The sequence below is a fragment of the Dendropsophus ebraccatus genome, chromosome 3 (genome assembly GCF_027789765.1).
Source record: "Dendropsophus ebraccatus isolate aDenEbr1 chromosome 3, aDenEbr1.pat, whole genome shotgun sequence".
NCBI classification, from domain to species: Eukaryota; Metazoa; Chordata; class Amphibia; order Anura; family Hylidae; genus Dendropsophus; species Dendropsophus ebraccatus.
Window position 1 is genome coordinate 272,501 of NC_091456.1, and position 15,061 is coordinate 287,561.

At 44.4% G+C, this 15,061-nt stretch overlaps 1 protein-coding gene across 1 annotated transcript in view; it reads right to left on the bottom strand.

Annotated features, from left to right (window-relative positions):
• The window catches only part of SLC12A2 (solute carrier family 12 member 2), a 183,794-nt gene extending 170,571 nt beyond the window's left edge, over nt 1-13,223 (bottom strand). The window contains exons 1-2 of the mRNA XM_069960696.1: nt 13,024-13,223; nt 11,344-11,948 (exon numbers count right to left, since the gene is read on the bottom strand). Coding sequence (XP_069816797.1) covers nt 11,344-11,907 — 564 coding nt within the window. The 5' untranslated portion in view covers nt 11,908-11,948; nt 13,024-13,223. The remainder of the gene's footprint in view (nt 1-11,343; nt 11,949-13,023) is intronic.
• Between the last annotated feature and the right edge of the window lie 1,838 nt (nt 13,224-15,061).

Here is a 15,061-nt window from a genome sequence, read left to right on the forward strand (position 1 = left end):
ATTACACAGACCCCTATACACATAGTCCCCTATATTACACAGACCCCTATACACATAGTCCCCTATATTACACAGATCACTATACACATAGTCCCCTATATTACACAGACCCCTATACACATAGTCCCCTATATTACAGACCCCTATACACATAGTCCCCTATATTACACAGATCACTATACACATAGTCCCCTATATTACACAGACCCCTATACACATAGTCCCCTATATTACAGACCCCTATACACATAGTCCCCTATATTACACAGATCACTATACACATAGTCCCCTATATTACACAGACCCCTATACACATAGTCCCCTATACACATAGTCCCCTATATTACACAGACCCCTATACACATAGTCCCCTATATTACACAGACCCCTATACACATAGTCCTCTATATTACACAGATCCCTATACACATAGTCCCCTATATTACACAGACCCCTATACACATAGTCCCCTATATTACACAGACCCCTATACACATAGTCCCCTATATTACACAGACCCCTATACACATAGTCCCCTATATTACACAGACCTCTATACACATAGTCCCCTATATTACACAGACCCCTATACACATAGTCCCCTATATTACACAGACCCCTATACACATAGTCCCCTATATTACACAGACCCCTATACACATAGTCCCCTATATTACACAGACCCCTATACACATAGTCCCCTATATTACACAGACCCCTATACACATAGTCCCCTATATTACACAGACCCCTCACTATACACATAGTCCCCTATATTACACAGACCCCTCACTATACACATAGTCCCCTATATTACACAGACCCCTCACTATACACATAGTCCCCTATATTACACAGACCCCTATACACATAGTCCCCTATATTACACAGACCCCTATACACATAGCCCCCTATATTACACAGACCCCTATACACATAGTCCCCTATATTACACAGACCCCCCTCACTATACACATAGTCCCCTATATTACACAGACCCCTATATACATAGTCCCCTATATTACACAGACCCCTCACTATACACATAGTCCCCTATATTACACAGACCCCTCACTATACACACAGTCCCCTATATTACACAGACCCCTCACTATACACACAGTCCCCTATATACATAGTCCCCTATATTACACAGACCCCTATATACATAGTCCCCTATATTACACAGACCCCTCACTATACACATAGTCCCCTATATTACACAGACCCCTATACACATAGTCCCCTATATACATAGTCCCCTATACACATAGTCCCCTATATTACACAGACCCCTCACTATACACATAGTCCTCTATATTACAGACCCCTATACACATAGTCCTCTATATTACAGACCCCTATACACATAGTCCTCTATATTACAGACCCCTATACACACAGTCCCCTATATTACACAGACCCCTATACACATAGTCCCCTATATTACACAGACCCCTCACTATACACATAGTCCCCTATATTACACAGACCCCTATACACATAGTCCCCTATATTACACAGACCCCTATACACATAGTCCCCTATATTACACAGACCCCTATACACATAGTCCCCTATATTACACAGATCACTATACACATAGTCCCCTATATTACACAGATCACTATACACAGTCCCCTATATTACACAGACCCCTATACACATAGTCCCCTATATTACACAGACCCCTATACACATAGTCCCCTATATTACAGACCCCTATACACACAGTCCCCTATATTACACAGACCCCTATACACATAGTCCCCTATATTACACAGACCCCTCACTATACACATAGTCCCCTATATTACACAGACCCCTATACACATAGTCCCCTATATTACACAGACCCCTCACTATACACATAGTCCCCTATATTACACAGACCCCTCACTATACACATAGTCCCCTATATTACACAGACCCCTCACTATACACATAGTCCCCTATATTACACAGACCCCTATACACATAGTCCCCTATATTACACAGACCCCTATACACATAGTCCCCTATATTACACAGACCCCTATACACATAGTCCCCTATATTACACAGACCCCCCTCACTATACACATAGTCCCCTATATTACACAGACCCCTATACACATAGTCCCCTATATTACACAGACCCCTATACACATAGTCCCCTATATTACACAGACCCCTCACTATACACATAGTCCCCTATCTTACACAGACCCCTATATACATAGTCCCCTATATTACACAGACCCCTATACACATAGTCCCCTATATTACACAGACCCCCCTCACTATACACATAGTCCCCTATATTACACAGACCCCTATACACATAGTCCCCTATATTACAGACCCCTATACACATAGTCCCCTATATTACACAGACCCCTATACACATAGTCCCCTATATTACACAGACCCCTATACACATAGTCCCCTATATTACACAGACCCCTATATTACACATAGTCCCCTATATTACACAGACCCCTCACTATACACATAGTCCCCTATATTACACAGACCCCTATATACATAGTCCCCTATATTACACAGACCCCTATACACATAGTCCCCTATATTACACAGACCCTATACACATAGTCCACCTATATTACACAGACCCCCTATAACATTAGTCCCCTACTATTACACAGACCCCTCACTATTACACATAGTCCCTATATTACACAGACCCCTATATACATAGTCCCCTATATTACACAGACCCCTATTACACATAGTCCCCTATATTACACAGACCCCTATATTACACAGACCCCTCACTATACACATAGTCCCCTATATTACACAGACCCCTATATACATAGTCCCCTATATTACACAGACCCCTATACACATAGTCCCCTATATTACACAGACCCCTATACACATAGTCCCCTATATTACACAGACCCCTCACTATACACATAGTCCTCTATATTACACAGACCACTATACACATAGTCCCCTATATTACACAGACCCCTATACACATAGTCCCCTATATTACACAGACCCCTCACTATACTGCTATACTGTATATACAGCGTATACATATCATATAGCGAGGTATACGGACAGACAGAAAACGTTTTCATACTAAGAGCGTAAGCCACAATATTACACAGACCCCTCACTATACACACAGTCCCCTATATTACACAGACCCCTCACTATACACACAGTCCCCTATATTACACAGACCCCCTATACACATAGTCCTCTATATTACAGACCCCTATACACACAGTCCCCTATATTACACAGACCCCTATACACATAGTCCCCTATATTACACAGACCCCTATACACATAGCCCCCTATATTACACAGACCCCTATACACATAGTCCCCTATATTACACAGACCCCCCTCACTATACACATAGTCCCCTATATTACACAGACCCCTATATACATAGTCCCCTATATTACACAGACCCCTATACACATAGTCCCCTATATTACACAGACCCCTATACACATAGTCCCCTATATTACACAGACCCCTATACACATAGTCCCCTATATTACACAGACCCCTATACACATAGTCCCCCTATATACACAGACCCCTATACACATAGTCCCCTATATTACACAGACCCCTATACACACAGTCCCCCTATATTACACCAGACCCCTCACTATACACACAGTCCCCTATATTACACAGACCCCTATACACATAGTCCCCTATATTACACAGACCCCTATACACATAGTCCCCTATATACACAGACCCCTATACCACATAGTCCCCTATATTACACAGACCCCTATACACATAGTCCCCTATATTACACAGACCCCTTACACATAGTCCCCGATATTACACAGACCACCCTATACACATAGTCCCCCTATATTACACAGACCCCTATATTACACATAGTCCCCCTATATTACACAGACCCCTCACTATACACCACAGTCCCCTATATTACACAGCCCCCTATACACATAGTCCCCTATATTACACAGATCCCTATACACTAGTCCCCTATATTACACCAGTCACCTATACACACACCCAGTCCCCCTATATTACACAGACCCCTATACACATAGTCCCCTATATTACACAGACCCCTATACACATAGTCCCCTATATACACACGATCACTATACACAGTCCCCTATATTACACAGACCCCCTATACACATAGTCCCCCTAATTACACAGACCCCTATACACATAGTCCCCTATATTACACAGATCCTATACACATAGTCCCCCTATATTACACAGACCCCTCACTATACACAGTCCCCTATATTACACAGACCCCTATACACATAGTCCCCTATATTACACAGATCACTATACACAGTCCCCTATATTACACAGACCCCTATACACATAGTCCCCTATATTACACAGACCCCTATACACATAGTCCCCTATATTACACAGACCCCTCACTATACACATAGTCCCTATATTACACAGACCCCCTATCACATAGCTCCCCTATATTACACAGATCCCCATATATCATCAGAGTCACCCTATATTACACAGACCCCTCCACTATACACCTAGTCCCCCTATATTCCACAGACCCCTATATACATAGTCCCCTAATTACACAGACCCCTCACTATTACACACAGGCCTCCCATACTCATTACACAGACCCCTTATACATCATAGTCCCTATATTACACAGATCACTATACACCTAGTACCCTTATTACACAGACCCTACTACACATAGTCCCCATATTACACAGGCCCCCTATACTAACATATGTCCCCTATATTTACACAGACCCCTCACTATACCATAGTCCCCTATATTATCACAGACTCCTACTGACACCTAGTCCCCTATATTACCACCGATCCCCCCCTCTCACCTATACACATGAGCTCCCCTATTATTACTACAGACCCCCCCTCACTTATACACATAGTCCCCTATATTACACAGACCCCATATACACATAGTCCCCTCTATTACACCGACCCATTACACAATAGATCCTCCTATATAACACCAGACCACTATACCACTTAGTCCCCTATATTACACAGATCCCCTCAACTCATACACATTAGTCCCACTATATTACACAGACCCCTATATACATAGTCCCCTATATTACACAGACCCCTCACTATACACATAGTCCCCTATATTACACAGACCCCTATATACATAGTCCCCTATATTACACAGACCCCTCACTATACACATAGTCCCCTATATTACACAGTCCCCTCACTATACACATAGTCCCCTATATTACACAGACCCCTATACACATAGTCCCCTATATTACACAGACCCCTCACTATACACATAGTCCCCTATATTACACAGACCCCTATACACATAGTCCCCTATATTACACAGACCCCTATACACATAGTCCCCTATATTACACAGACCCCTATACACATAGTCCCCTATATTACACAGACCCCTCACTATACACATAGTCCCCTATATTACACAGACCCCTCACTATACACATAGTCCCCTATATTACACAGACCCCTATACACATAGTCCCCTATATTACACAGATCCCTATACACATAGTCCCCTATATTACACAGACCCCTCACTATACACATAGTCCCCTATATTACACAGACCCCTATACACATAGTCCCCTATATTACACAGATCCCTATACACATAGTCCCCTATATTACACAGACCCCTATACACATAGTCCCCTATATTACACAGACCCCTCACTATACACACAGTCCCCTATATTACACAGACCCCTATATTACACAGACCCCTCACTATACACATAGTCCCCTATATTACACAGACCCCTCACTATACACATAGTCCCCTATATTACACAGACCCCTATATACATAGTCCCCTATATTACACAGACCCCTATATACATAGTCCCCTATATTACACAGACCCCTATACACATAGTCCCCTATATTACACAGACCCCTATACACATAGTCCCCTATATTACACAGACCCCCCTCACTATACACATAGTCCCCTATATTACACAGACCCCTATACACATAGTCCCCTATATTACACAGACCCCTATACACATAGTCCCCTATATTACACAGTCCCCTCACTATACACACAGTCCCCTATATTACACAGACCCCTATACACATAGTCCCCTATATTACACAGATCCCTATACACATAGTCCCCTATATTACACAGACCCCTCACTATACACATAGTCCCCTATATTACACAGACCCCTATACACATAGTCCCCTATATTACACAGACCCCTATACACATAGTCCCCTATATTACACAGACCCCTATACACATAGTCCCCTATATTACACAGACCCCTATACACATAGTCCCCTATATTACACAGACCCCTCACTATACACATAGTCCCCTATATTACACAGACCCCTATACACATAGTCCCCTATATTACACAGATCCCTATACACATAGTCCCCTATATTACACAGACCCCTCACTATACACATAGTCCCCTATATTACACAGACCCCTATACACATAGTCCCCTATATTACACAGATCCCTATACACATAGTCCCCTATATTACACAGACCCCTATACACATAGTCCCCTATATTACACAGACCCCTATATACATAGTCCCCTATATTACACAGACCCCTATATACATAGTCCCCTATATTACACAGACCCCTATACACATAGTCCCCTATATTACACAGACCCCTATACACATAGTCCCCTATATTACACAGACCCCCCTCACTATACACATAGTCCCCTATATTACACAGACCCCTATACACATAGTCCCCTATATTACACAGTCCCCTCACTATACACACAGTCCCCTATATTACACAGACCCCTATACACATAGTCCCCTATATTACACAGATCCCTATACACATAGTCCCCTATATTACACAGACCCCTCACTATACACATAGTCCCCTATATTACACAGACCCCTATACACATAGTCCCCTATATTACACAGACCCCTATACACATAGTCCCCTATATTACACAGACCCCTATACACATAGTCCCCTATATTACACAGACCCCTATACACATAGTCCCCTATATTACACAGACCCCTATACACATAGTCCCCTATATTACACAGACCCCCTCACTATACACATAGTCCCCTATATTACACAGACCCCTATACACATAGTCCCCTATATTACACAGACCCCTCATATACACATAGTCCCCTATATTACACAGACCCCTATACACATAGTCCCCTATATTACACAGACCCCCTCACTATACATAGTCCCCTATATTACACAGACCTCACTATACACATAGTCCCCTATATTACACAGACCCCTCTACACATAGTCCCCTATATTACACAGACCCCTATACACATAGTCCCCTATATTACACAGACCCCTATACACATAGTCCCCTATATTACACAGACCCCTATATACATAGTCCCCTATATACACAGACCCCCTATACACATAGTCCCCTATATACACAGACCCCTATACACATAGTCCCCTATATTACACAGATCCCTATACACATAGTCCCCTATATTACACAGACCCCTATACACATAGTCCCCTATATTACACAGACCCCTATACACATAGTCCCCTATATTACACAGACCCCTATACACATAGTCCCCTATATTACACAGACCCCTATACACATAGTCCCCTATATTACACAGATCCCTATACACATAGTCCCCTATATTACACAGATCCCTATATACATAGTCCCCTATATTACACAGACCCCTATACACATAGTCCCCTATATACATAGTCCCCTATATTACACAGACCCCTCACTATACACATAGTCCCCTATACACATAGTCCCCTATATTACACAGACCCCTCACTATACACATAGTCCCCTATATTACACAGACCCCTATACACATAGTCCCCTATATTACACAGACCCCTCACTATACACATAGTCCCCTATATTACACAGACCCCTATACACATAGTCCCCTATATTACACAGATCCCTATACACACAGTCCCCTATATTACACAGATCCCTATACACATAGTCCCCTATACACATAGTCCCCTATATTACACAGACCCCTCACTATACACATAGTCCCCTATATTACACAGACCCCTATACACATAGTCCCCTATATTACACAGACCCCTCACTATACACATAGTCCCCTATATTACACAGACCCCTCACTATACACATAGTCCCCTATATTACACAGACCCCTATACACATAGTCCCCTATATTACACAGACCCCTATACACATAGTCCCCTATATTACACAGACCCCTCACTATACACATAGTCCCCTATATTACACAGACCCCTATACACATAGTCCCCTATATTACACAGATCCCTATACACACAGTCCCCTATATTACACAGACCCCTATACACATAGTCACCTATATTACACAGACTCCTATACACATAGTCCCCTATATTACACAGACCCCCCTCACTATACACATAGTCCCCTATATTACACAGACCCCTATACACATAGTCCCCTATATTACACAGACCCCTATACACATAGTCCCCTATATTACACAGACCCCTCACTATACACATAGTCCCCTATATTACACAGACCCCTATACACATAGTCCCCTATATTACACAGACCCCTATATACATAGTCCCCTATATTACACAGATCACTATACACATAGTCCCCTATATTACACAGACCCCTATATACATAGTCCCCTATATTACACAGACCCCTCACTATACACATAGGTCCCCTATATTACACAGACCCCTATAACATAGTCCCCTATATTACACAGATCCCTATACACATAGTCCCCTATATTACAACAGACCCCTATACACATAGTCCCCTAATATTACACAGACCCCTATATACATAGTCCCCTATATTACACAGACCCCTATATACATAGTCCCCTATATTACACAGACCCCTATACACATAGTCCCCTATATTACACAGACCCCTATACACATAGTCCCCTATATTACACAGACCCCTCACTATACACAATCCCCTATATTACACAGATCCCTATACACATAGTCCCCTATATTACACAGACCCCTATACACATAGTCCCCTATATTACACAGACCCCCCTCACTATACACATAGTCCCCTATATTACACAGATCACTATACACATAGTCCCCTATATTACACAGACCCTCTACACATAGTCCCCTATATACACAGACCCCCTCCTATACACATAGTTCCCTATATACACAGACCCCTATACACATAGTCCCCTATATTACACAGACCCCTCACTCACATAGTCACCTATATTACACAGACCCCTATACAATAGTCCCCTATATTACACAGACCCCTATACACATAGTCCCCTATATTACACAGACCCCCTCACTATACACATAGTCCCCTATATTACACAGACCCCCTATACACATAGTCCCCTATATTACAACAGACCTCACTATACACACTAGTCCCCTAGTATTACACAGACCCCTATACACATAGTCCCCTATATTACACAGATCCCCTATTACACATAGTCCCCTATATTACACAGACCCCTCCTATACACATAGTCCCCTATATTACACAGATCCCCTATACACAAGACCCATATATTACACAGACCTCTATACACATAGTCCCCCTATATTACACAGATCCCTATACACATAGTCCCCTATATTACACAGACCCCTATACACATAGTCCCCTATATTACACAGACCCCTCACGATACACATAGTCACCTATATTACACAGACTCCTATACACATAGTCCCCTATATTACACAGACCCCATATACACATAGTCCCCTATATTACACAACCCCTATACACATAGTCCCCTATATTACACAGACCCCCCTCACTATACACATAGTCCCCTATATTACACAGACCCCTATATACATAGTCCCCCTATATTACACAGACCCCTCACTATACACATAGTCCCTATATTACACAGACCCTATATACATAGTCCCCTATATTACACAGACCCCTATATACATAGTCCCCTATATTACACAGACCCCTATACACATAGTCCCCTATATTACACAGACCCCCCTCACTATACACATAGTCCCCTATATTACACAGACCCCTAGACACATAGTCCCCTATAATTACACAGACCCCTATATACATAGTCCCCTATATTACACAGACCCCTCACTATACACATAGTCCCCTATATTACACAGACCCCTATACACATAGTCCCCTATATTACACAGACCCCCCTCACTATACACATAGTCCCCTATATTACACAGACCCCTATACACATAGTCCCCTATATTACACAGTCCCCTATACACATAGTCCCCTATATTACACAGACCACTATACACATAGTCCCCTATATTACACAGACCCCTATACACATAGTCCCCTATATTACACAGTCCCCTATATACATAGTCCCCTATATTACACAGATCACTATACACATAGTCCCCTATATTACACAGACCCCTATACACATAGTCCCCTATATTACACAGACCCCTATACACATAGTCCCCTATATTACACAGACCCCTATACACATAGTCCCCTATATTACACAGACCCCTATACACATAGTCCCCTATATTACACAGACCCCTATACACATAGTCCCCTATATTACACAGACCCCTATACACATAGTCCCCTATATTACACAGACCCCTCACTATACACATAGTCCCCTATATTACACAGACCCCTATACACATAGTCCCCTATATTACACAGACCCCTCACTATACACATAGTCCCCTATATACACAGACCCCTATATTACACAGACCCCTATACACATAGTCCCCTATATTACACAGACTCCTATATACATAGTCCCCTATATTACACAGACCACTATACACATAGTCCCCTATATTACACAGATCCCTATACACATAGTCCCCTATATTACACAGACCCCTCACTATACACATAGTCCCCTATATTACACAGACCCCTATACACATAGTCCTCTATATTACACAGTCCCCTATATACATAGTCCCCTATATTACACAGACCACTATACACATAGTCCCCTATATTACACAGACCCCTATACACATAGTCCCCTATATTACACAGTCCCCTATATACATAGTCCCCTATATACATAGTCCCCTATATTACACAGACCCCTATACACATAGTCCCCTATATTACACAGACCCCTATACACATAGTCCCCTATATTACACAGACCCCTATACACATAGTCCCCTATATTACACAGACCCCTATACACATAGTCCCCTATATTACACAGTCCCCTATATACATAGTCCCCTATATTACACAGTCCCCTATATACATAGTCCCCTATAGAGGGGGGTATATCCTATAGGTGACAGGTCCTCCCTACCTTGTCCAGCTCATCGTGTAGCTCGGCCAGGCTGGGTCTCAGCAGCTTCTCGCCCAGGTCTGCCGCCGTGTGCCGATAGTGATCGATCCTGGGCACGGCATCAATGGTGTTGTGCCCAAAGGTCCGCAGGTAATAAGTATTGGTGTGGGTGTCGTAATGGTAGTGGTGGCCACCAGTTCCACCAGAATGCAGGCTGCCTTCACTTAACACAGTGTCTCCATTCTGAAAGCTGACCCCACCGCCACCTTCCCCGCTGCCATCAGGGGAGCTGCCATCCGGATCGGCCGGGTCCACAAAGTTCACCCTGAATCTCCCCTTGGCCTCCTCTCCCCCTGAGCCTCCGCGTCCTCGATGGGTTACGGCCTCCGGATGAGCCTCCTGCTCCCTGGCAGCCGCTTCGCTGACCGGATCCACCTGGAAGCGGCTCTGACTTGGAGTGGGACCCAGGGGTCGGCCCAGCAGGGCTTCATCACCCTGTAGTCCTTCTTCATCCTCAGCAGTCGGAGGAGGGGAGGATTTCCTCGGCGCGGCCAGGGCTGACGGGAACTTTGTCTTCTTCTCCATGTGCTGAGACTGCTCGGCTGCACGGAGGTGGTCGGGGAAGTCTATAGAGATCAGAGAGAGAGAGCAGGGATCAGTCACTCGGTAGGATCAGTCACTCGGTAGGATCAGTCACTCGGTAGGATCAGTCACTCGGTAGGATCAGTCACTCGGTAGGATCAGTCACTCGGTAGGATCAGTCACTCGGTAGGATCAGTCACTCCGTAGGATCAGTCACTCCGTAGGATCAGTCACTCCGTAGGATCAGTCACTCCGTAGGATCAGTCACTCCGTAGGATCAGTCACTCCGTAGGATCAGTCACTCCGTAGGATCAGTCACTCCGTAGGATCAGTCACTCCGTAGGATCAGTCACTCCGTAGGATCAGACCCCAGCAGAATCAGTCCCCAGCAGGATCAGTCACTCGGTAGGATCAGACCCCAGCAGGATCAGTCACTCCGTAGGATCAGACCCCAGCAGGATCAGTCACTCCATAGGATCAGACCCCAGCAGGATCAGTCACTCCGTAGGATCAGTCACTCCGTAGGATCAGTCACTCCGTAGGATCAGTCACTTGGTAGAATCAGTGCCCATTAGGATCAGTCACTCGGTAGGATCAGTCACTCGGTAGGATCAGACCCCAGCAGGATAAGTCACTCCGTAGGATCAGTCACTCCGTAGGATCAGACCCCAGCAGGATCAGTCACTCCGTAGGATCAGTCACTCCGTAGGATCAGACCCCAGCAGGATCAGTCACTCGGTAGGATCAGTCACTTGGTAGAATCAGTGCCCATTAGGATCAGTCACTCGGTAGGATCAGTCACTCGGTAGGATCAGACCCCAGCAGGATAAGTCACTCCGTAGGATCAGTCACTCCGTAGGATCAGACCCCAGCAGGATCAGTCACTCCGTAGGATCAGTCACTCCGTAGGATCAGACCCCAGCAGGATCAGTCACTCGGTAGGATCAGTCACTTGGTAGAATCAGTGCCCATTAGGATCAGTCACTCGGTAGGATCAGTCACTCGGTAGGATCAGACCCCAGCAGGATAAGTCACTCCGTAGGATCAGTCCCCAGCAGGAGCAGTCCCCCAGTACGATAAGACTCCCAGTATGATCAGTCTCCCAGCAGGATCACTCACCCGGTATGATCAGTCAGCTCTCCCTGATCTGATCGCTCGGCCCGGGACGCTAGGTTTTGTCACTGATGTTCCACCTCCTCCTCATCATCCAAAATACACCTAGGAGTGTGAGCGCACACCCAGCCCTCCCCGAGCAGCACTCCTGTGTGAGCGCACACCCAGCCCTCCCCGAGCAGCACTCCTGTGTGAGCGCACACCCAGCCCTCCCCGAGCAGCACTCCTGTGTGAGCGCACACCCAGCCCTCCCCGAGCAGCACTCCTGTGTGAGCGCACACCCAGCCCTCCCCGAGCAGCAGTGTGAGGGACGGATGAATGTGACTATTGTCAGAGGATGGGGAGGGGAGCGGGCGGGGAGAGACGCCTCTCATTACCATCCAGGGACAGGCAGACGCTGAGAGAGCGGCCCCATCCTACAGGCGTACGCTATATACATCACTATACGTGACTCACAGGAATCGCATGTTATCACCAGCCCAGGCATTCACCACAGCGGCTGCCAGGACAGGCTCCTCCATGTGACCTCGGGATGAGAAGCCGCAGCCGCTGCATGTATACTACCGCTACCATCAGACACTATAGAGAGCTGTATACATGTATACTACCGCTACCATGAGACACTATAGAGCTGTATACATGTATACTACCGCTACCATCAGACACTATAGACAGCTGTATACATGTATACTACCGCTACCATCAGACACTATAGAGAGCTGTATACATGTATACTACCGCTACCATCAGACACCATAGAGCTGTATACATGTATACTACCGCTACCATCAGACACTATAGACAGCTGTATACATGTATACTACCGCTACCATCACACACTATAGAGCTGTATACATGTATACTACCGCTACCATCAGACACTATAGATCTGTATACATGTATACTACCGCTACCATCAGACACTATAGAGCTGTATACATGTATACTACCGCTACCATCAGACACTATAGACAGCTGTATACATGTATACTACCGCTACCATGAGACACTATAGAGCTGTATACATGTATACTACCGCTACCATCAGACACTATAGACAGCTGTATACATGTATACTACCGCTACCATCAGACACTATAGAGAGCTGTATACATGTATACTACCACTACCATCAGACACCATAGAGCTGTATACATGTATACTACCGCTACCATCAGACACTATAGACAGCTGTATACATGTATACTACCGCTACCATCACACACTATAGAGCTGTATACATGTATACTACCGCTACCATCAGACACTATAGATCTGTATACATGTATACTACCGCTACCATCAGACACTATAGAGCTGTATACATGTATACTACCGCTACCATCAGACACTATAGACAGCTGTATACATGTATACTACCGCTACCATCACACACTATAGAGCTGTATACATGTATACTACCGCTACCATCAGACACTATAGATCTGTATACATGTATACTACCGCTACCATCAGATACTATAGAGCTGTATACATGTATACTACCGCTACCATCACACACTATAGAGAGCTGTATACATGTATACTACCGCTACCATGAGACACTATAGAGAGCTGTATACATGTATACTACCGCTACCATCAGACACTATAGAGCTGTATACATGTATACTACCGCTACCATCAGACACTATAGAGAGCTGTATACATGTATACTACCGCTACCATCAGACACTATAGAGAGCTGTATACATGTATACTACCGCTACCATCACATACTATAGAGCTGTATACATGTATACTACCGCTACCATCAGACACTATAGAGAGCTGTATACATGTATACTACCGCTACCATCAGACACTATAGAGCTGTATACATGTATACTACCGCTACCATCAGACACTATAGAGAGCTGTATACATGTATACTACCGCTACCATCACACACTATAGAGAGCTGTATACATGTATACTACCGCTACCATCAGACACTATAGAGCTGTATACATGTATACTACCGCTACCATCAGACACTATAGAGCTGTATACATGTATACTACCGCTACCATCAGACACTATA